Source organism: Chelonia mydas, chromosome 7 (genome assembly GCF_015237465.2).
Source record: "Chelonia mydas isolate rCheMyd1 chromosome 7, rCheMyd1.pri.v2, whole genome shotgun sequence".
Classification (NCBI taxonomy): Eukaryota; Metazoa; Chordata; order Testudines; family Cheloniidae; genus Chelonia; species Chelonia mydas.
The window spans coordinates 39,154,299-39,176,132 of NC_057853.1; the positions used below are offsets into that span (position 1 = coordinate 39,154,299).

At 41.3% G+C, this 21,834-nt stretch overlaps 1 protein-coding gene across 1 annotated transcript in view; it reads right to left on the reverse strand.

Annotated features, from left to right (window-relative positions):
• Positions 1 to 21,834, reverse strand: part of SLC6A11 (solute carrier family 6 member 11) — a 180,718-nt gene that overhangs the window by 120,228 nt on the left and 38,656 nt on the right. The window contains exon 6 of the mRNA XM_007055575.3: positions 20,057 to 20,189. Coding sequence (XP_007055637.1) covers positions 20,057 to 20,189 — 133 coding nt within the window. The remainder of the gene's footprint in view (positions 1 to 20,056; positions 20,190 to 21,834) is intronic.

The window sequence follows — 21,834 nt, forward strand, 5'->3', positions numbered from 1 at the left end:
TAGCCACACAGCCAGAAAAGTTAAAAATAGACTGCTCAGGCCGCAGCTACAACAGAACATGTCAGCTTGATGTTCACATGCTCCATCACAACAACTTTTATCAGGATGAATCTAAAATAGGGAACTGGCTGCAGTGAACTTTAATCCTTTGCTTCGCTCTTGCTGTGACCACAGCTGAACTGCCCTTTGGTGGGGAAGGAAGAATTTTCATACACTGGCGAGTTTCATTACCTCTTGTCACCACAAGATAATACAATTACGTTCCTATGATGTCAATTACATTAAAACTTCAGATGGTTCCAGTTGCTTCCTGTGTAGATCCTTACTGGCCATCACTGCAGGTTGGATGGTACAGAACACAACAGAAAATGCCAGATCGTGGGAAATGAGATTGTCCGAACTGCATTCTGTGTTTTATTTACACTGTAATACAAGGTTCTTTACAAAATGAAAGTGTTCAAGTTCGCTTAGGCCCAGATTTTTAAACTTATTTAGGTGTTGCTGCCTGCAGCATTGCAATACCTAACTGATTCAGGTGCCTACATCTCATTGTCAGGGCAAGCTCCCCCATCAATATGCCTCAACCTGGCTTTTGAGAGATGCACCTTTCCAGGCAATGTAGAGGTTCAGGCTCCCTGTCTACTGCGTCCTTCCCCGCTCCTGCGAATGCCAAAAAGGGGTGCCAGTTAGCGCTCTTTGTGGCGTACTGTAGATACCTCTCCTCTTATACTTGGATTGACACTACTAACGTATTTCACACCGACTACTGAACAGTTGGCAACTGGTGATGACCTTCAGCACTTGTCTACATAGGGAAATGGCCCAGCAGAACTATAGTGGTACAATTATACCCCTAGAATTATACCCAGTATAAGTCCCTGTGTGGACACACTATTCCAGAATGAAAGTGATTTTTATTTCTTTATTTTTGCATATCTTTTGTTGCACAAAAATAGTCACTTTTATTCCAGAATAGAGTGTCCATTCAAGGAGTTATACCGCATAACTCTACGGGTATACTTATACCACTAGAATTCTACTGGTCAATTTCCCCATGTGGAGAAGCCCTAAGGCGCTACCAGTCTGGGCTAGATTTACACTAAGAACCTACAGGAGAAGGGTCCAGATCCCATTATCAACTCCTGCACCATCCTGTCCCCCCCACCCCAAACTTATTTATTTTATAAATTCAAACTCCTTTCCAAACCACTAACTGTTGCAGATAATCATACCATACTGTGACATAGTGCAAGATTTTCCCCTTTCCAATATCAACATGTGCAGCAAAACTGTCAGTTTTGAATATGACAACGTTTGAAAGGGTTTTTTTGCTTATTGGGAAATCACACACAAAAATGGAGAGAACCAGCCAAACATCTAACTTCACTATTTGCATTCTCTATGTTGCAGTTTTATTCACCATCATCTGCTTTTATCCGGGTATGTTTATCCACAGAGAGCAATCTGCTGCAGAATTGTGTTGTGAACCATTCTTAATCAGACTGCTTACAAATATAGATTTTTTTTCTTCCTAAACTCTGATGAGTCATACATGATTGCAAACAGTTTCTCTTGGAGTAGAATGCAGTACAAATACCAAGCAGGTAAGAAAAGTGACAGTAATGGGCTCAGAGAGAGGAAGATTATACATCAGAGATGGGGAAAATTCACTTTGAGTTCAAGATGGTGAGCTAGAAAATAAAGGCCAGCAAAGGACATTCACTGAAATTACATAAGAAATTTGTTAACTGTGCAATGTTCAGAAAAAGCAAAAACTTTCTACATGTGCCGTGACATCATCAGAGAAAGATGCACAGATGCTAACACTGCACTATGCATGGATTATTGGCTGTGAGGCCACAGTGTCTCTCAGAAGTTACAGGAGATGAACAGGAAAACCACGATTTTGGTCAATGCTGCTGACCAGGGCTGGTTCTAGGAGAGGGCAAGAGTGGCAGTCACCCTGGGCACTAACTTCCAGGGGGCATCATGTCACTTGTGCTGCTCAGGTGGGTGCTCATGTGGTTTGCTTGGCTGCTTGGGGTTGGGGGTCCATCCTGGATGGCAAAATGGCTAGAGATACTCTTCCTGATGACTGACTCTGATCCTGCACCAAAAATCTTGTGGGCACTGGGAGTCTGCCAGCACAATCCCAGCTGCAGATCCTAGGTTAAAACTGGAATGGTATGAAAAGGCACTAGGGGAGGACAGTGACTAGGCACTGGAGCTAGAACCCAGCCAACAACATGTAGTGAATTATGTATTTGACCAATTAACTTGTTTTGTATTAATGAATTTTCTATAAATAGCATACAATTTCCCCAAATGTATGTTACTATAAATTATTTCCCAAATAATTTCTGCCTACTGGTTTGTCTGTAGTGTCCACAGGCTGCTAAAATCATGATCAAATGTTTTTCTAAAAGATGTGAAACTGTAAGTATTTGATATTCAAGCTATGGTGGTCGGTTTTGATTGACCCCATAGATCACATAGTGTATTCCTAACTTGCATTTACAAATTCAGACTTAATTTTGTATTTATATTCTTCAACAGTGGGTTAAAATTCACTGTTTTGACAAAGATTCCTGCCACCAAACTTGTTCACTAGAATATACACAAAAAGCAAACATAAAAAAGGACACACGCATGGTTAGAGAGATTTCCCTGCAAACTTGAACAAACTTATCTGACTTTTTTGTGTGTGCAGTGTTTGCCTCACCTTCTAATCATAGCATTTCCTCCCTAATAAAGAAAAAAGTTGAAAGGAGATGATGAGATTCTAATGAGGATCAGTTCATGCATTATTCATGCCTCAGTAATATCCAATATATTAAATGTTCTACTATGGATTTTCCATATTTAAAAGAAAGGAAAACTATACACGTTTTTACTATTATGTCATGGTAACATGAAAAAAAAAATCCATGACATAAGAAAACAGAAATGTTGACAAAATGAGACACTTTTTCTAGGTTGCTGCTACCAAAGATGCTGATAAAATAATTTTCAATTGTTTATTAAGGCCCAAATGTATGTCATTGTGCATGCAAAAATGCATCTGTATAAAGTACATGAACAATTAATCGCACACACAACTGTGACAATTGTGATAATTGTGCAGGTAAATAGCCAATTATATATCTAACTGGCCTTTTGCATGCACAATTACCACAATAAATGAAGAACCACAACAGATGTGCACTCAGATTACACTCATGCATTTTGCAAATGCAATTTTGAGCATGCAGTTCTAAAAAAACTGGGCAGAAAAATGCAGCTCAACTGGCGCCTTGAAGCTCAGATCTGAATCTATTGTAGTTTCAAACTTTCCTCTAGTTCTGGGGTGTTCATAGGTCATGTTCCATTTGGGTTCAATAAAGAAACAGATCTCTGTCAAACTCAGAGTAGCTGGAAAGCAGACCCAGGGCTCTTCTGTGGGGTGAATTCTAATTAAAACAGCCACCTAAGTGAGGCCGCTCACTATAAGCGGAGTAGGTTCCACAGGAGACAGGTAACTACACAAAACTGCTCTACCTAGTGGACAATGTTATAGGTCAGCATTAACTCCTGGGGAACTTGTTCCCCAATTTTACACAGGGGTTAGCCAGTGGATCTACGTAGTAACAGACCTACTAGCCATATCCCCAAAACATTCATGTAGTCGTATGGATGGAGTCTGCTCTGAAAGACTTCGGACTTCCCCGTGCTGGATCCAGTGTACTCTCTTACCTGTTCAGTGGTACCACACTACTTCGATTTCCTACCAGGCCGTACATACCCAAAGAGGAGAATTGGTAGATTATCCCCTAGATGATAAATATTTCGGGAGGTAACTCAGGAACAAAATATGTTGCCCTTGATCCCTTACCCAACGAGTGGCATTGACCCTGCATATACCTTGTATATTATTAGCACAAGGGCTCCAGTCTTTATTGATTTACAGGTTTTCATTGGCTTCTGCTGGCGCAGGCCCTAGCTGAAGACCGGTGGTGAAAGGTCTGCCCGGAGTGGGGTGGGGAAAGTCAAAACAGTGCAAGGTCCCCAGAACGCCTGGTTGACCTCGGATCATCAGCACAGCACCAAAATGGCCAGGAGGGTGCCTGACTGAGAAATTAAGGGATATGTGCTGACCCAGAGCATGCCTCAGGCAACCTCGTCTGCTTCAGTGAAGCCCCAACAGTGACATAAATCTGTCAGAATCTCTGGGGAGGGCATCAGGCCATACACCAGGTGTGAGCTGCCCTGTGACGCCAGTCTTCAGTACTGCACAGGGTGCAACTTCCATCCCCACACACGTGCCAGCAGGAATCAACGAAGTGCTCCCCAGTCCCCAAAAATTATATTTTGAAAAAGTGGCATTTAGTGAACACCTACCTCAGGAACCACTGTCATCAAAGAGAGCCAGTGAATACAAAAGGCATGTGTAAAGCTGATTGCAAATACTAATCTGCCCCAGAGGGAATTACTAATTTGTTGAACTATTGTGCTCTCTCAAATGGCAGGTGCTCTTAATGCAAAACCTGTGGAGCAAAAGAACATCTGTGGTGTAACATTTCTAATTTCAAAATGGAAGATGGATGTGGCCTCTAGCAAGAGGAGCCATCACACATTGGCAGGCAGGTACAGATCTATCAGTGTAAATAAAAAATAAATCACACCACTGTAAGCTCATTAGTAGCCCTGGCACCCACAGGGGTTTTAACCTGGAAGGGCTACTCACTTAAATTAAAAATGATCTCCCCCATAAATGAGAGTGTGGACGTTTTACTGTAGAGTGGCACGTGAAATGCTATTCATAGGTGCCCTACAGATGCAATTTATTGCATTTCCTAAAATCTACTGTACAAAGAGGAGGAAATGCCAACTACTATAGTTATGGGCACAGAAGAGGAGGATGGGTATGAACGGAGATGCAACAACAGCAAGTTTCATCTGCTATCTTGGAAAAGCTCAATAATTCAAGCAAAGCTGAAATGTTTAAATATGGAGAACCCTCATCAAGCAGGAAATCATCACAGCCCCAAATACCTCAAAATCAAATTCTGCTACTTAAGCAAGTAAAAGTCAACTTGAAATCCAAGGGATGAATTTTAAATATCAGTTGGGACTAATAAATCAGTTGACTGTTGTTTTTTAAATGGTCTTTAAGGGTCTTGAAAAAGTACAAGCTCTTCTAAACCAAAGCTGTTACTGGCCAAAAGCTTCCAGGATTTCCAGATGCTGAGCTCAGTTACACCTATGCAGAGAGACCAGCATCTAGCCTAGATAGCTTTTAACAGGGGCTGTGGTTCTGTACAGGGCTGGTAAACAACAACCCCAGCTATCTCCACTAGTTCGACTTTCAGCTAGAATTTACGATGGGCCAAACTCATCCCTCAATATCACCAAACAAATTTTCAGTCTTCAGTGGGGTTACACAGATGAATATGAGGGACGAATCATGCAGCATGTGAGTTTGCTTTCTAAAGGCCAATTTTACCACTGGATGTGCACATGCAGCCCTCACTGAACTCCCCCGAAGGCAAAGCTCTGCCCTGGCTGTCCTAGCTGGAAGCAGGTAAAACACATGAACAGATTCTCTCTTCACAGAATCACAGAGTTGGAAGGGACCTCAGGAGGTCATCTAGTTCAACCCCCTGCTTAAAGCAGGACTAATCCCCAATTTTTGCCCCCGATCCCTAAATGGCCCCCTCGAGGATTGAACTCACAATCTAGGTTTAGCAGGCCAATGCTCAAACCACTGAGCTATCCCTCCCCCCCAAAGGTACGTTTGCCTCCCTGTCAGGGAATTGAACCCCTGTCTCCTGCGTGACAGGTGGGGATACTAACCACTATACTAACAAGGAATTTGCTAAATTGTGCCCTACAAATTGTGCTCCTCTTCCTTTGATTAGGCAGCACTAAAGGGAACTGTTTGCATCTCCTCAACCAGCATAGAGCACTTCCCCCCGCCCCCAGCATGGGGATGTTTGGGGAGGTATCACAGCCAGAGCTGCTGTGGCTCCAGCTATTCCCAAAAGGTGTAGGGTCTCTTGGGGGTCATTGCCAACTGACATAGGTTAGTTTAAGCCCCAGGCTATGCTAACCTAGTCAGGGGCTTTAACTAAGGTGGAGCCAGTAAGCCACAACAGTTTTCCCCTTCACCCTACCTCTATGCCAAGCGGGCCCCGGCTACAGCACAGGGCATAGCCTGTTCATTTTTGAATGAGAGCGGTACTTGGTTAGCAGAACACATAAATACGTTTTTGTTTCAGTATATCATTTTCATATTTTTGGTCTAAATACAAATATTAAAAGCCTGAACCATCAACATTTAAAGGGAATTTTCTTTGCAATTCTGCATCAGCCACAATCCCATGTTCGGCCTCTCTCTATATAGTCCATCGATCTTCTCAGCAATCAGACTGACATCCAGTGGTCAGTGTTAAAGTTTCAGCACTCAAAAGCCATTACCACTATTCTGTGAGATACCACAGCGTTTCTTAATACTTTAGAATAAGAAATATCTCACAAGCTGCTGTGCAGTGAGTGCTGGTAAAGGGTAATATTTTAATGTCACCCTCTGTAGATAACACAGACATCACTGCAGTATCTCAGAAATTCACTCCCTCTTTGCATTTTCTGGATCATGAAATGGGGTTGTGTGTTGAGATAATTCATGCTTTTACATCATAATATACAATCTATCTTTTATTATTGAAAGAAAGGGCATTCACTTGTCTACCCAAAGGAGGAAATAAAATTGGTCTTGTTTCTTCCTCTTAGGAATCCAGGTCCTTTTCACCTGTTCACTGTTGTGAGATGTATTTACTGTAAAATGTTTGCAATCACAAGTGTATCTTCAATAGCTTCACCACTTAAAATATAAACAAATATCCTAGTCTCCCTCCTTCCTTTGCATTTCAACTCCCTGCACCTATTACATTAACCATAGTATTCTTGTGGATCACACCTTTATTACATCAATGGACTGTCTGAAAAGTACCTCCACGAGTACAGCAGTTGTTCCCAATTGCTCAGTCACCTATGCCCTGGTTGCTGAACTTCCCAACCTGAGCGAAGGGCTAGTAAGATGCAGAGTAAATATGAGGGAAAGGAAGGTCTTGTGGTTAAGGCATTGGGCTAGAATTCAATCTGGTTTCAGCTCCCAGCTCTGCCAAAGATTTTCTGTTCACCCTTGGGCAACTCACTTAATCTCTTTGTGCCGTAGTTCCCCTGGAGATGACACTGCTCCCATCTTCTGTCTGTTTGGCTTATTTAGATCGTAAGCTGTTTGGGTCACACACAGACTCACACTACATGTCTACATAGCAGCTTGCACAACAGGGCTCTCTCTGACCTTGGCTGGAGGCTCTAGGCAGTAGAAGCATAATAAATAATAACACTGTATAGCATTGAATGTCTGCTACTTCAGATAACAAGGCATGTACCTGCCACCCACAGGAAATGTGGACATTTTACCCCAACTTCAAGAAATATTAAGTTATGTCTCACTTTGTGTGATCCATTGAAACAGCAGAGCCATGTGCGCCCCTGTAAAGTGCCATATGGCTCGATCGTATATGCTTAGGACCTGCTGTCGATTTTTCAACGTAGGTATTTTCCAAGTGCTCAGTAGAAGGGAGTAGCAGGTGTTTTGTGGCCACCACATCACTCTGGGAGTGCCAAATATTTAGAGTAACCAATGTAGCAATGGAAGCTCCAGCACTTGAGCTGCCTTTGTAGCTCAGGTAGAAAGGTATGTCATTAGGCTTTCGCAGCTCTTTACACTGGTTTTGTATTGCTTCCATTGTAGCGGACTTCAGTGAGATATACAGAATTAAGGTTTGTAAATCTCACAAGAGCAACACTGTAGACAAAATAACCAATACAAAGAAATCTAGTACTCTGCAGAAAAAGCTAATGGACTGGCCTGTAGGACTAAAGGAATTGAGCATCGCTCCCACCAGGGAACTTTGATGTATTTCTAATCCATGTGTAGGGTACTCAGATACTAGGAGGATGGATATCACAGAAATCCCTGTAATAATGCTAATAATGGTCCACATCTTCAGCAAATGGAGCTATGCCAATTTACACCAGGTGAGGCGCTGGCCACCCTGTATATTCACAGGCTCATTCTAAGTAATTTATTTCACCTGACCAAAGGAAAATCAAATAGAAGTATCTTTAAGAGAATCCAAACAATAAATGGCATGCTGATGTGAGTATTCCTGAGGTTTATATTCCAATCTTGGTACATAACATTTTACGTTCAGAACTCCTTACTGCTTCTATTAAAAATGGGTCTAATATTCCTAATATGTAAACTAAAGTCTATAGGAGGCATATACTCAAGGGTGCTGCATGTGCGGAACAAGGCTGTCGATTGGCCTAACTCTGCAATCTTTGTTTTAACAATATTGGCTTCATAGAACCGAACAGAGAGTTACCCAGCAGAAATATAAGTTGTACTTCACCCGCCAAGCCCCCCAAAATAACCACCACCAACAATGCTTTAGCACCTGAAATGCCATGCTACCTACAGATCGCATGTGCCCCCTCAGAGACCTATTGTCTTGTTTTGTAGCTTGGCTCCCATCTTCCGTCTGACATTTTTCTGTTCAGTTTTCTGTTTGCATGTGTTTATTTGTGGGGGAGGGGTGTGGAGTAATTGATTGGGGAGGAACATGATTAACTACAAAGAAATAACATGAGGAAGAAACGGAGTGAAGCGATTCAGACACTAAAATCTTGTTTGCTGGCTTGAAGTTTATTTTTTAAACAAATGTTAAAGTGTCTGAAAGTTTTATAGAAAGTTCGGTCCAGGTACAAGTTCATTTATGGTACCTTTACTAAAACAATATGCTTTTCCTTGAGCCAGATGTCTGATTTTATTTCATTGAGTTTGTCTACATCTTAATATTTTCAGAAAATACTTTTCATTTTGTTTTAACAGTTGGGTTGTTTCTATTTCATGCCCTGGCTTGGTACATTGCATTACACCTTTCCCCCAGCCTTCTTACATGGCCCTGGATGCCAAGCAATCCTCCTGTCACATTTAGGGTATGATACATTCCCACTGACTTCAATGAACTTGGAGTCGGCTCTTATCTAATATAAGACTATGTACACACTGCAATTACAGTTGGTATAAATTATTCGCTCAGGGATGTGAATTAGCCACTCCCGAGTGACATAACTTATGCCGACTTAAGTGCCAGCGTGGACAGTGCTATTTGGGTAGTAGGAGCTACCACTGCTCAAAGGGGCTGGATTAATTTAGCCAATGGGAGAGCTCTCTCTTGTTGGCTTAGAGCAATTCCAGCAGAGAGCTTACAGCAGCGCAGCTACATCGGTGCAGCTGTGCCACTGTAAGCTCTCTAGTGTAGCCGTAGTTCCACACTTAAAAGTTAGGTTGATATAGGTTCCTTGGGTCAGGGCTGTGAAAAAACCACCCTGCTGGCTGACACAGCTATGCTGACCTAACCCCCAGTGCAGATGCAGCTATGTTGGTAGAATAATGAATTCTTCCATCCACATAGCTACTGTATTCCTACACCAATGAAAAAAACTCTTCCATCTGTGTAGGCTGCATCTACACTTCAGGACCAAGCCGGCACAGCTACAGAGAAGTATCTATGCTGGTATAGTCTCTGAAGTGTCGACATCCTCTAAGCCACAGTTCCTAGTAAAGGTGGACCTCTGCTACTGAAAGCTAATGGCAAACAAATGAAACAGATATTGCATTATCTTGATTTAATATTACAATTTAAAGCTGTCCACAATCACCAACCACAATTTGTGAAAAATGCTCGCCAGCACTGCATACAGATCTCCTTAGCTAACAGCTCAGAGATGTCCTTAAATGCTCAGAGCTGCACAGGGGAGGGGGGGAAAAATCTCAGTAGCTGTTTTAAAACTTCACACAGAGGCAGTTGGAAAGCAGAAACTCTGCATGCATCTCATGAACGTTCTACTTTCCTCCTTTGAATACAGAGATCAATCTTGGACTGAGTGCTAAAGCCTCACCATGAAGAGCTATTCTTTGCTACTACTTCAGGCTGAAACAAAAGACACTTCAGGAGATATAATCATTGCTGCCTAGTTCCTTTTCCTGGGCCCTTACAATGGGCCCCACTTTTTTTTTTTCCACACATCTTTCTCTTTTATTTTCTTCTTCTGTCCCTTTACTCTTTCTTTCTGCCTCATTGAATCCATTAGAGTCTTTATATAGTCTTCTATTGAAAAATTCATTTTCTGTGTGGGACTACTGACTGAGTCTTAACTGCTGGCAAGCAGAGCTTAACTCCTTCTGATGGGAGGGTAGCTGACTGATGGGCAAAAGGTATGGAGAGCTATTTCTGACCTTTATGTTTTGGCACACACAAGATATGTTGCTAGGAGTTTTCAGGGAGAGCCTAGTGAATATTAGACTCAGAGGAAGGCAGTGCACAGAGTTTAGTTAAATACTTTGCTCCAATCCCTAGCAAATTTGTATCAACTTTTCAATTTTCTTCTTGTTTTGGCTGTATTCTGGTCTCTCTTACACAATTATAAATCAGCAGTCACTCCACTGAAGTCAATGGAGTCAGAGCAGTGTAAAGCTGATGTGAGATCAGAACTGGGTCACTGTAGTCTCAAACCGAAAGCCTTTCTGCACAGCAGGATATTGAGGTCAACAATTTCAAAGACACTAAAATATGGGGCAGAGTAAAGTCACCGCAGTCTGCTACAAACCTTTCTAATGGGACCAGTATAGCCCTGCGCCCAACTTAAGAAGATTAATTCCCTTGCAGTAAATTAGAGGCCAGATCGTGGCCTTATGCAGATATACATACAGTTGGGGAGAAGTTAAAAGGCACCTTCCTCTCCTTGCACAGCCCACTCCAATCACAGCACCCTAGACAAGGTGCTGACATGATGGAGCTATGGCCCTGACTGGCACATAGAATGAGATCAGCATGCAAATAGGGAGTATGCTGGACAGCATAAAGGAATGTAATAGTGGGCGTTCTCCCATGTGTGCTGGGAAGCTGCATGAGGGCTGTTCCTTAAAAGAACACTAATACAGATCTAGATTCTGCCCAGGGAGATCCATTTCAAGATCTGAACCCTAGGGAATAGCAGGTGGAAATTATGTGAAAGCTAAGCTTTCAGATCCTCCAGTGCTGAATGCTTAGTACAAGAAATCAAAAATGTCACATTTGCCTCTGAAAACAATGTCACTTCTTTGAAAAGGTAAAGCAAAAGGAGAGAGAAAAGAAAATGATTTTTCTTCCCCTAGCACTGTGTCCTCTGTTCTGCTCATCCAACCTGGATAATCAAATAATTTGACAGGAAGAACAGAAAGATGCCCATAAATCACCTCACACTATCCAGCTGTGCTTGTGAGTGAGGAAGGGGAGAGGTTATGGAGAGGACTGGAAGGAATTTGTTGAATTCTGTAGCTAAGGATGGCTTTATACTCCGCCAATGCTGGCTCTGACAGCTTAAATATTGCCTTTTAAAGTTGACAGGTACGGATAAACTGCTCGTCTAAATTCATGGATTTCCCTTGACAAGAAAATAAAACTTTAACCAGATCTAGTGGAGTTTCAACTTTATTTGTCGAATGATCTGTGAGTCTTTAAAGGTTTGGAGTTTAATTTATTAGGATAAGCACTTGAAAGCTCAGATGCTCATCAAGTATGTATCTTAACTATCTAGGTCTGTTGGGTCTGTTACCCTGGACTGAAAATCTACCTAGGACCAGATCATACTAATCAGTGGGACTTCTTGAGGCGTAAGACATTATTCAGCCTGAGTAAAAGTGCAATGATCTGGCTGCTAGAAAGTGTGAATTTCACCGAGTCTGACCTGAAACCATTAATCCAAATAAGCCCACTTAAGGGATTCATGAATCTTTACCCTTATCTGAGCTTCATGTTGTGAACCCCCCAAATCAGGTGCCATTAGGAAGTTTTATTGTCTCAAACCAAGTTTGCCAACCCCAGTCAAGCAGAACACAACAAGCTTCAGTCACAGCCATTAATCTGAGGAGCTGCTCCAGGAGACCTGAGTTGAATGTCACAGGTTTAGATATTTATGCATATAGAAAGCAGTAGGGAAAGTCTGCACTTTAAGGAAAAAATGCCAAATTCTGCCCTCACTTTCAACCCAGTAACCAATGTTGTTACTGTAGGTAAAAGTGTAACATAGTTCCTTTAGGGGACAAGGAAGTCTTTTGCCCTGTTAAGGTTTCTATACCTTTTTCAGTAATGCCATGGTAGGAAGTAGAATACAAGAATGACTAATAAAGGTCAAAAATAAACAATTCAGCAGTTCTTCTGTCCTTAAGTTTTTGTGTGGTAAGTGCACTGCAGAGTAAGCCTCTAAGGGATTTTATTAAAATGAGTTGCAAACAATTATGTTAACCAAGCAGGATCCTTTTTAGAACTGTAATGCAAAACAGGAAGGTAATGATAATTAGGGAAAATGTGTTATAAATATTTAATGAGAAGATATTTGTGTAATAATTATCTATTCTATTATTCCATGTTTTGACTCATGGGACTTTCTTAATCAATCCACTCACACATTCTATGATAATGTGAAGATCTTATCTATACAGTTGTTAGCTGGCTCCCATCACTAAGTATCTGAGTGCATCAATTGTATACAGTAACACCAGAGAATCTCACAGGAAGCAGTATGTTTCACCAGTGTTGATGATGAAGGTTTTTCTTGTAGACATTTGCTGTCTGCTGAAGAGGTGGTTTTCCCTGCCCTTTCTTGGGATAGCATAACATTTCTGTTTTTATTTAGTTTAGACCCTCAGAGTCAGCCCCGCTGAGTTTTGTAATCTACCACCTCTTGCTTCTATTTGTTATGGTGGATGATCACACCACTGCATGGATTAAGGTAGTGTTTAACGTCAGGTAACTCAAAACAAGCGGTGGGAGAACCTCAAAAGGTTCTCAGGTTAAGTACCGTCTGGATAAGCAGCTAAATGTTCAGATGGTTATCCAAACCACTCCAATATCTAAAATAGGGCTGATGAACTCATAGGAACAAGCTCTTTTGGGAGATTTCTGTACCTTCCAGCTGGTCCCTGAAATTCCATAAGAGGTTTTCACAAAGTGCTGTACTTTGCCAGTTCCAGTCCTGGTCAGAACCTAGAGGTACAGGGGAACTGCAAACCAAAGAAGGATAGCTTTCCATTTGGGTTTGACTCAAGTTTTGGGCAAAGGAATGGGAGAGATGGTATTTTATTTTATTTGAATCATTGAATCCATCCAAACTCATGGGTCATAATCCTGGTGGTTATGTGAGTATTGTGATACTCAGAGTATTAACTCACCCTCAGATTTCAGTGTTGCATAATAATACATTTTTAATTTAACACTTAACATTGGGAAATTCTGACTCTTTGCTAAATCATACGTGGCAAAAATACAACCCATACTTTTGCAGACAGATATCATGTTTTTTGTTGTTTTAAAACTCATTAAAAAAGGTTTCTCTGCGCAAAAGCAGTTTTCCACCCACCATCAAGATTTCTCCAGACAAGTACCATTAAGACATATCATAATGGACTATGTCAATCATATCCCAATTTGCTCTATGAAGCACATCAAGAGAGCAAATTGGCATGAATACGAGATTTTAATGCATTTATTTACTGCTTTGTAGAGGGCAGGGGCGTGTTGGTTGTTTGCTTTTAGCAATTTAGTATTTATCTGATCATGTGATTTATTGCCTTTTCATTGGTGAGTCCAGTAATTAAAATGATCAATCATAAACCAAAAGCAAACACTGAAGCCATTAGCCAACCCAGCAACAAGCAAATTGATATGGAATTAATATCTGTAACAAAGATCCTCCATCTTCAAAGCCTTGTCTTCTGGGATAACTAGCTACAGTACTGCCTTATGAGCCTGATCTGAAGGTCATTGATATCAATGGGAGCCTTCAATGGACTTTGGATCAGGCCATCAGGTTTCATCAGAAGTATTCCAAGGACTAGTTGCTAGAGATGAAATGGCTCATCTATCTTGGCTCCTTGCAGCATACAGGAAAGATTCTACAATATCCCATAAATTGATCTTGCATGTGACTGAGGGATGCTTATTGCATTAATTACTTGAAGAGCTAAATTGTGTCTAATCCTCACCATCTAAACAGAGTCCTTTTATCCAAGCCTACTGCTCCTTGTTGTACTAGATTCACTTTTAAATAGTCCTTTTCCTCCTGGTCTGTTATTGCTTTTCAAATATTAGGACAGGGTATTATACATAAGAATGCAAAGCTGGAGGGGTATCTTAGTGCTCTACAGTTCAGTCATGAAACACCACGAATGCCTGGAATCAGATTAATTTTTGCAGCACTGCTTCAGCCCTTTCTCATTACAAGCTCACATATAGCGTAGAGAAGAGGGGCTCTTTATAGGGCATTAAAAACAGTGACATATTTTAGAAGACGATGGGTATGTCCAAATGTCTTCGCCCAAATCTTCTCACTTCCCGCGTGGTTATGCAGCAGGCTGCACACTAGCTGACTAATTGCTTCCCCAGCCCCGAATGGGTGTATCTCAGTGATGCTGTATGATGAATAAGCACTCTAGCAATGTAATATATTATTAGTAATATGTCTTATTAATGGTAAGGTTCCTTGAAGTTTCTCCAGCTGCATTCACAGTATCCTATATGTTAGGAATAGGAAGCATTATTCTAATAATCAACTCCTTGCCGAAAGCAGGAAGGATACAGCCTTGTTCTCACAAACGGTATGTCTACACTTAAAATGCTACAGCAGCACAGCTGTAGTGCTTCAGTGTAGACACTACTTACATCAATGGGCTCTCTGATCACTGTACATAATCCATCTCCCCGAGAGTCAAAAGCTAGGTTGACGGAAGAATTCTGCCATCAATCTAGTGCTGTCTACACCAGGGGTTAGGTCAGTATAGTTACGTCTCTCAGGGGTGTGGATTTTTCACACCTCTGTGAGATGTACCTTTACCAATGTAACTGCCTAGTTTAGACCAGCCCGAAGAGATTAAGTTAGGACTCAAGTGAGAAACGTGGTTCTTTCACATCTCTCTACATAGCAAAATTTGCAGATGACGAAACTTATTTAGGATAGTTAGGACCAGAAAGGAGACAAACAACAGAGACATGATAAAAGTACATAAAATATTGAATGTTGTAGAGAAGATAGATTGGAAGCTTCGGATCTCCTTTCCTCATAGAACAAGAGCAAGGAAACGTCCAATTAAATGAAAAGATGGGAAACTCAAAACTGATTAAAGTGGATATTTTTTTCTCATAACATGTAACTAGACTGTGGAAATCACTGCCACAGGAAGCCATTGAGGCCAAGAACTTAGCAAGATTCAAAAAGGAATTTATAGGGATAACAAGAATATCCAAGATTATCATCATTAATGAAAACAAACATTTTGGAAAAAATGCTACACCAACCTCTAACTACTAGAGACCAGAGTAAAACCTAATTTGGAAGGCAGATTACCCCACATTTGCCTACTGCCGGTTCTTACACTTTTATCAGAAACATCTGGTGGTAGACACTGTTGAATAGAGATTACTGGACTAGATGGATCTCAGATTTGACCCAGTGTGGCAATTCCTATGTTTCTGTGTCTCGTTATATTGCCACCTTTAGCTCCTTTTGATCTTGCTCTATTCACTGCATTATTAGTCTGTAAAGTATGTAAGCAAGTAGTCAAATAACAGCAAGCTGATCTAAAGGTAAATTATCAATGAGCCCGATCCTCAGTGAAAGTAAAGAGACATAGCTCCATTGATGTCAATTCTAGCTGGTTGAAAAGTTTTGAACAAGTTTTCCCATTAAAACTGTAGTTTCATCAAAATAGAAATGTTGTGTGGGAATGTTGCTATTTTAATGAAATTTTGAGTGGAAAAAAGTCAAGATGTTTAGTTTCAAGAAAGTTGAAAATGTTTCATTTCAACTTTATCATTTTGACTTTTATAGTGTAATATTAACATAAATATTTTAATATCTTTATATTACAGCTGTCCGGAAGATGACAATTCCTTTTTGTGACAACTTTCAAGGTTTCAGAATTGGTTTTCATTCCATGTGGAACACAACCAAAACCTTTTGAACATTTTCATGAAACAGAATTATGTAAAAACATGACTTTTTGGATCCAAAAGGTAGGTTTTCACCCTCTCACCCCTTCTCCCTTTCGCTCCACAGCCAGAGAGTCCATCCTGAACCTCAAAAATCCTTCTGTTGAAAACTTTGTTGAAACTGATACATCTCCCTGAGACATTTCAACTCTGATGAAGCAGCATATTTCATCAAAAATGTTCCAAACAGATCTAATTCATAAATATTAAATATATTAATATAATATAAACATCAAAAAGTTTCAATGGTCCCAAACTGAAATTTTTTTGAATTTTTATCTTGTGGGAAATTTTGAAATTTCAGCATTTTTTTTGTTCTAATTCAGAAAGATCTTTCCCCCCAACCCCAAAATGTTGGCATTTTACCACAGAATGGAAATTCTAATTCCCAGCCAGTTCTGCTGTCAGGGAAGCTACACTGATCTACACCAGCTGAGACTCAGGCCCATAATGTAGTTATCTAATATTTACTAAATATGGTGGTAGGGGAGCGACTGGTGTTTTATTTGGGGGCGGGAGTGGTAGTATGAAAGAATTGTACATTCTGAAGCTATACCTAAGATGTACTTTTAAAAAAAATACAAGTCTTGTTTTGCTTTAGAGATGACTGTTATTAGTGACAGAACTTGGAAGTGTCCTAAATTTTCCCAGCGCATATGGATAAAAATGAGCACACACTATGTGTAAGCCCATGTCAATGACTAAAAATGGAAGATCTTTGAAAGAAACTTAAAACACCATTATAATAGGAATAAAAACTGCAACATACCCAGAAACCACTCTGTCATCCCTAATCTACAGCATCATAATGAAGTGCTGACAGCAACACAGTATTGTGGTGTACCAACTTGGCCAACCAGTCAGTGGAGGCAGTGAGAAGACATGCATTCCCACAGTCCTCTGTTAGAAGAAAGAACAATAATTCTCAGAGGGCTGAAATCCTTCAGCCACCCCATCCTCTTACAGAACAAAAATGCATCACTCGCCTAGAGAAGACACTGGAAAAGAGTCTCCGGTAAAGGGCCTAATTATTAATCAGAACTAAGGTATGATACTGAAAACTCGTGAGGTGAAATACTTCCATTCCGAGTAAGAGCAGCAGCAATGGAGGGAAAGGGGCAGTGCTGCCTGTGAGCTACATCCCACAGACATTCTGCCCGTATAGGCTCCTACATTGGCAGTCTCCTACAGTGCCTTACTGCCCATTTCACAGGTAGCAGTGAGCACCACAAACTACAGCAAATGCACTCGGGTACAGAGGATCTGAACCCACCCTACAGCCACCAGAACGTACCTGCCTGTGGCAGCGATGTATCAGCCTGGCAGTAGATATGCCCCCAAACCTAGCGCTCCTGAGGAAATTATAGTTCTAACCTGCTGCTGCATATATGGAAAGAGTCCCCAAAACACAGTCCATTGTTATCATAACAGAGCAACAAAAGACACTGTTTTACCATAAAGCAAGAGCTGGACTTTTGATATTATTCATTAAATTTTCATATGTGTCTACATATGCTGCTGCCTAGTTGTTTGTTAACTATTTGAGCTCAAAAATGCTGTACACAACTGAAGTGTTGTGAGTCTGTAATGAGCCTTTGACTCCTAATTCCTAGAGAATTCCAGCTTCAACTCTTTTTGGTTTCAGGCTGAGATTTCTAAAGCCATATAGGGGATTTGGATGCTCAATTCCCATCAAACCCCCTTTTCCCCCCACACTCAATATCTTTGTAATGGCTTGGCTATTTGCTTAATTAACAGGTTACCAAAACATTTCAACTGAATAGAAAAGAAATGACTTTCCATCGGGCTGTCATCAAAATGGCCCTCCCACAGCCACCCTCATGCTGAACACGCTTATCAAAATGTCACCTAAATAAAACAATTCCTTCCTTCTGCATATTAGCATCTCTTCTTCCTTTGTAACTGCGCTCTGGTATGCGCCATGGTATTAAAACAGCTTTCTTGTCTATCAGCTAGACTAATCATTTTCACAGGTTAAGTCAGAGATCCATTTCTGGAGAAATAGAGGAAGCTAAAGGAACATGCCCTAGTACATGTATGAAAAACAATAGAAAGCAGACATGTAAAAGACCTGCTGTCTGAGGTCACCCAAGCCTTCTGCCTGACAGTCCATGCCTGTTCCCTATAGTATAATCGAAAGTGTTTTGCATAGTCACACAAAATAACTCCCCATTGACAGGGCTTTCACCCCCTCCCTATGGATTGATTGCTCTGCAACCTAATAGATCTGATTATCAGGACATTTTTCCTGACAGTCAACAAACTCACCTTTGCTCAATTTCATCCCATTCATTGTGGCCCCCTAAACCATTCCTGTACCTCTTGGTGTACATGGTTCAAATACACGTGGACATTTATTGCTTCATTCCTCCCTCCGCCATCCCATCCCCACCACCACCTCTCCACACTTTTAGTTCTTTTCATCTTCTCTCTAAAACCAGGCCTTCCAGACCCTTAATAGTTTTGTCTTCTTTCTATGAATCCTCTCACGTTCCTCAATATCTTTCTGTTACTGAAGTACTCCATACACTATTCCATGTGCAATCTCACCAGTGCCAAATGGCTTCCCTAGTCTGTGAAGCGATGTCTCTGTTGCATATTTAGCAGAGACTTGTTCTGGCTTATAAGGCACAATATGGTATTGCAAGTTCTCATCTAATTGGTTACCCACCCTTCGGTCTTTTCCAGTAAGACTGCTTTCAACATTTCTTCCTCCCACTTGATATCTCTCTTGGGGATTGTTATTTCCAGAGGTGTTAGTTTTCACTTTTCCAGATGAATTCAATTTTGTTATATGCTGCCTATGTTTCTAAATTCTGTTGGTGTCTTTGTTTTATTTCCCTGTCATCACTGATGCTTGCAACACCTTCCAATTTAAGACCAAATTCACATCTTGGATGCTGTGTGCCCCTCCCCCTATTAAAATTCACCCAAGCCTTGCAACCGAGGTTCAGAATTTGGCATTGGTCTCATCTGTAAATTTAACACAGCAAAGGTCTATATAGTCTGATATGGTGTGTTCAGGAGAAAACATAGCTTGCACTTCCTCACCCAAAACAGAACTGGCAAAATGCAAGGGGCCTCATTCTCCATTGCCTGCATCTTGTATAGACATTTACACCAGTGCAAGGTGGATGTAAAATGCTCCCTGAAACAAGGTCGGTCACCTCCTGAGTGCCCCATCCTGGCCTAGGGTGGCTCTACGGTACTCTGCCTCCATTTCCTCTTCACTCACACTCCTCAGTAACTTCCACAAAGGCATGTGTCCAGTAACACCCCCCTTCTTGGGGTTTGGTCTATTAACTTAACATAATCTCAGTCTCATGCTGGGCAGAGCCCCTCCACCCTGAGATCCATCTTCCTATTCTCCCAGCACTTCTGAGCCTGGAGTTTGGCCTTCTTTGCCTTCTCCTCAGGCCTCCTCCCCATTGGTGTCTTCACCTTGCTGACTCAGGGACCAGCAGGAGCCGTTTTACTCTCTGCAATGTTTACATCTGGAAGCAACCATCTGTGGCATCTCCTCTCTCCAGGTCGCTTCCTTATGTACTGCAGGCTTGATTGGGTCACCTGACCCACTGGTCACATGACCTTCATTCTCCTCACCTATATTTGTCACAGGTAGACTGAGACCCCTCTCTCCTTATGGGGCCAGCTCCCCGTGACACTACTGTTCTGATTTGGTAGCATTTTACACCCACTTTGCACAGGTGTAAATGACATCACACAGCTCAGGGTAAGAGAGAATCAAGCCCCACACATTTACAGGTTTCCTTTTTGGAGTAGGAAAGTCTTCTCATTTCCCTCCTCTTCAAGCTAAGTACCCTTAGTTTTCACATGTATTCTGAGATTACAAGTCCTGTAGTGCCCCAGAGGACACAGAGCATTTTCAGTCTTACCTTTCCAGTTGACTTTGTTCCTTTCCAAATGCAAAAGTAGCAGATAGTCCAAGCAGCGAGGAGACATAATGCCAATTCCCAGCGGAGATTCCCAATATGTTCAATTCCATCGGATATGGCTAACACCCTGCGTCTACAAAAAATTGTGATAGTGAAATGCTAGAATATTAGCAAAACTACAAACAAAATAATTATACAGCATTTGGGTAAAAGGAAGGCTGCTTTAATTGGACACAGAACTGGCAACTGCCTACTGAGAATGCACCATGCTGAGAAAGAAGGGCTTAGAAGTAGTAAGTGCAATGTGATTCCTACCTCTCATTGCTGCTGTTATTATTATATGTATTACAGTAGCACCAAGAGGCCCCAACCAAGACCAAGCCCCATTGTGTCAGGCACTGTACAAACATAGCAATAGAGAGCTTCTGCCCGTAACAGCTTCCAATCTAAATAGTCAATTCAGACAAAGGGTGGGAGAAAGGCAGTATAGTTTTCCACATTTGTAGATGGGTAACTGAAAGAAAGCGAGTGGCTTGCTCAAGTTCATACAGGAAATCTGTGGCACAGCCACAAATAGAATCCAAGTCTCCTGAATCTCAGTGCACTACTTTAGCCACAGGACCAAGCTCCCCGACTTCAGAATTATTTTCTTGTCTTGGGCAGGCAGCTGCCATTTTTATGTGCTCTGATTTTTAGTAGGAAACAATAATGGAATCACAAATCATGCCAATTCTCTGTTTGCCAGCCCCCTCCCCCACCCCATACCCTGTAAATAAAACATAACACTCTGTGATACAGTGAATAAAGAGGTTACGAGTAGGAACAAGAATTTCTTTCTGCACAAGTGATCCATTTCATGAATCCCTTTAAGGGATTTCATCTCCTTTTAAAATTAAGAGAGCATCTATGGGGAATTAAAAGACTTTTCTAAAGGAAGCTGAATTTATCAGAGCAGTGAAGGCTGACTCTGTCAGGGTCTGAAGTCAGCAGTTGAGGTTGATTTAAAATGGCATTTTGTATTAATTACATATCCATAGATACCAAAGTGCTTAGTGAACTCTAAACTGCTTCTAGCAAGTAATTAGCCATGTGCCCAACGGCATACTGCAGAATAATTACTCTCAACCACTTAGGTCCCTTTTCACCCTTTTATTAAGCTTCCATCAGTTCTGGTCACAGAAACAACATGGGGTTCTGCAGCTCGGCATATGTGATGTAAAACTGGAGTGATACAAGAGTATCAGGCCCAGGGAGACCAATCCTTATTCACATTAAATCTGCCAAGTGGGAAAGAATGGACTAGTTCATTTTTCCTTCTTTGTATACCTTTCATCTGCTGCCTTAAAACTTCTACGCATTTACTGAACAAAGCTTCCTTGGGGATCTGCACTCAATGTTATCTGTAATCTTAGAGACATTCACTAACCTACCTCTCAGTGGCACCGTGAAGATTAATTAATTTAAAGTTCATAAGTACTCTCATTTCCTGTGTTAAAGACACTAGATTCAATGTATCATTATTAATTTTTTTCTACTATCTGTCTATGCGTAATGCTGACAGGTCCTGGTCGGCGGCAGCTGAGATCGAAGCTGGGACCTCTGGAGCTTAGTGAATGAGTCTCTAATGCATGAGCTAAAAGTCACACGGCTCTTAGCTAAGGCTAGAGCAGACTCAGCAATTGCTAGCTGGGCTAAGTGCCATCTAGAGGGGGACAGAGTGCCACACCAAGCCTGCATGGGTTACATATGTGCACTCAGATAACTTTGGATATGCTTCC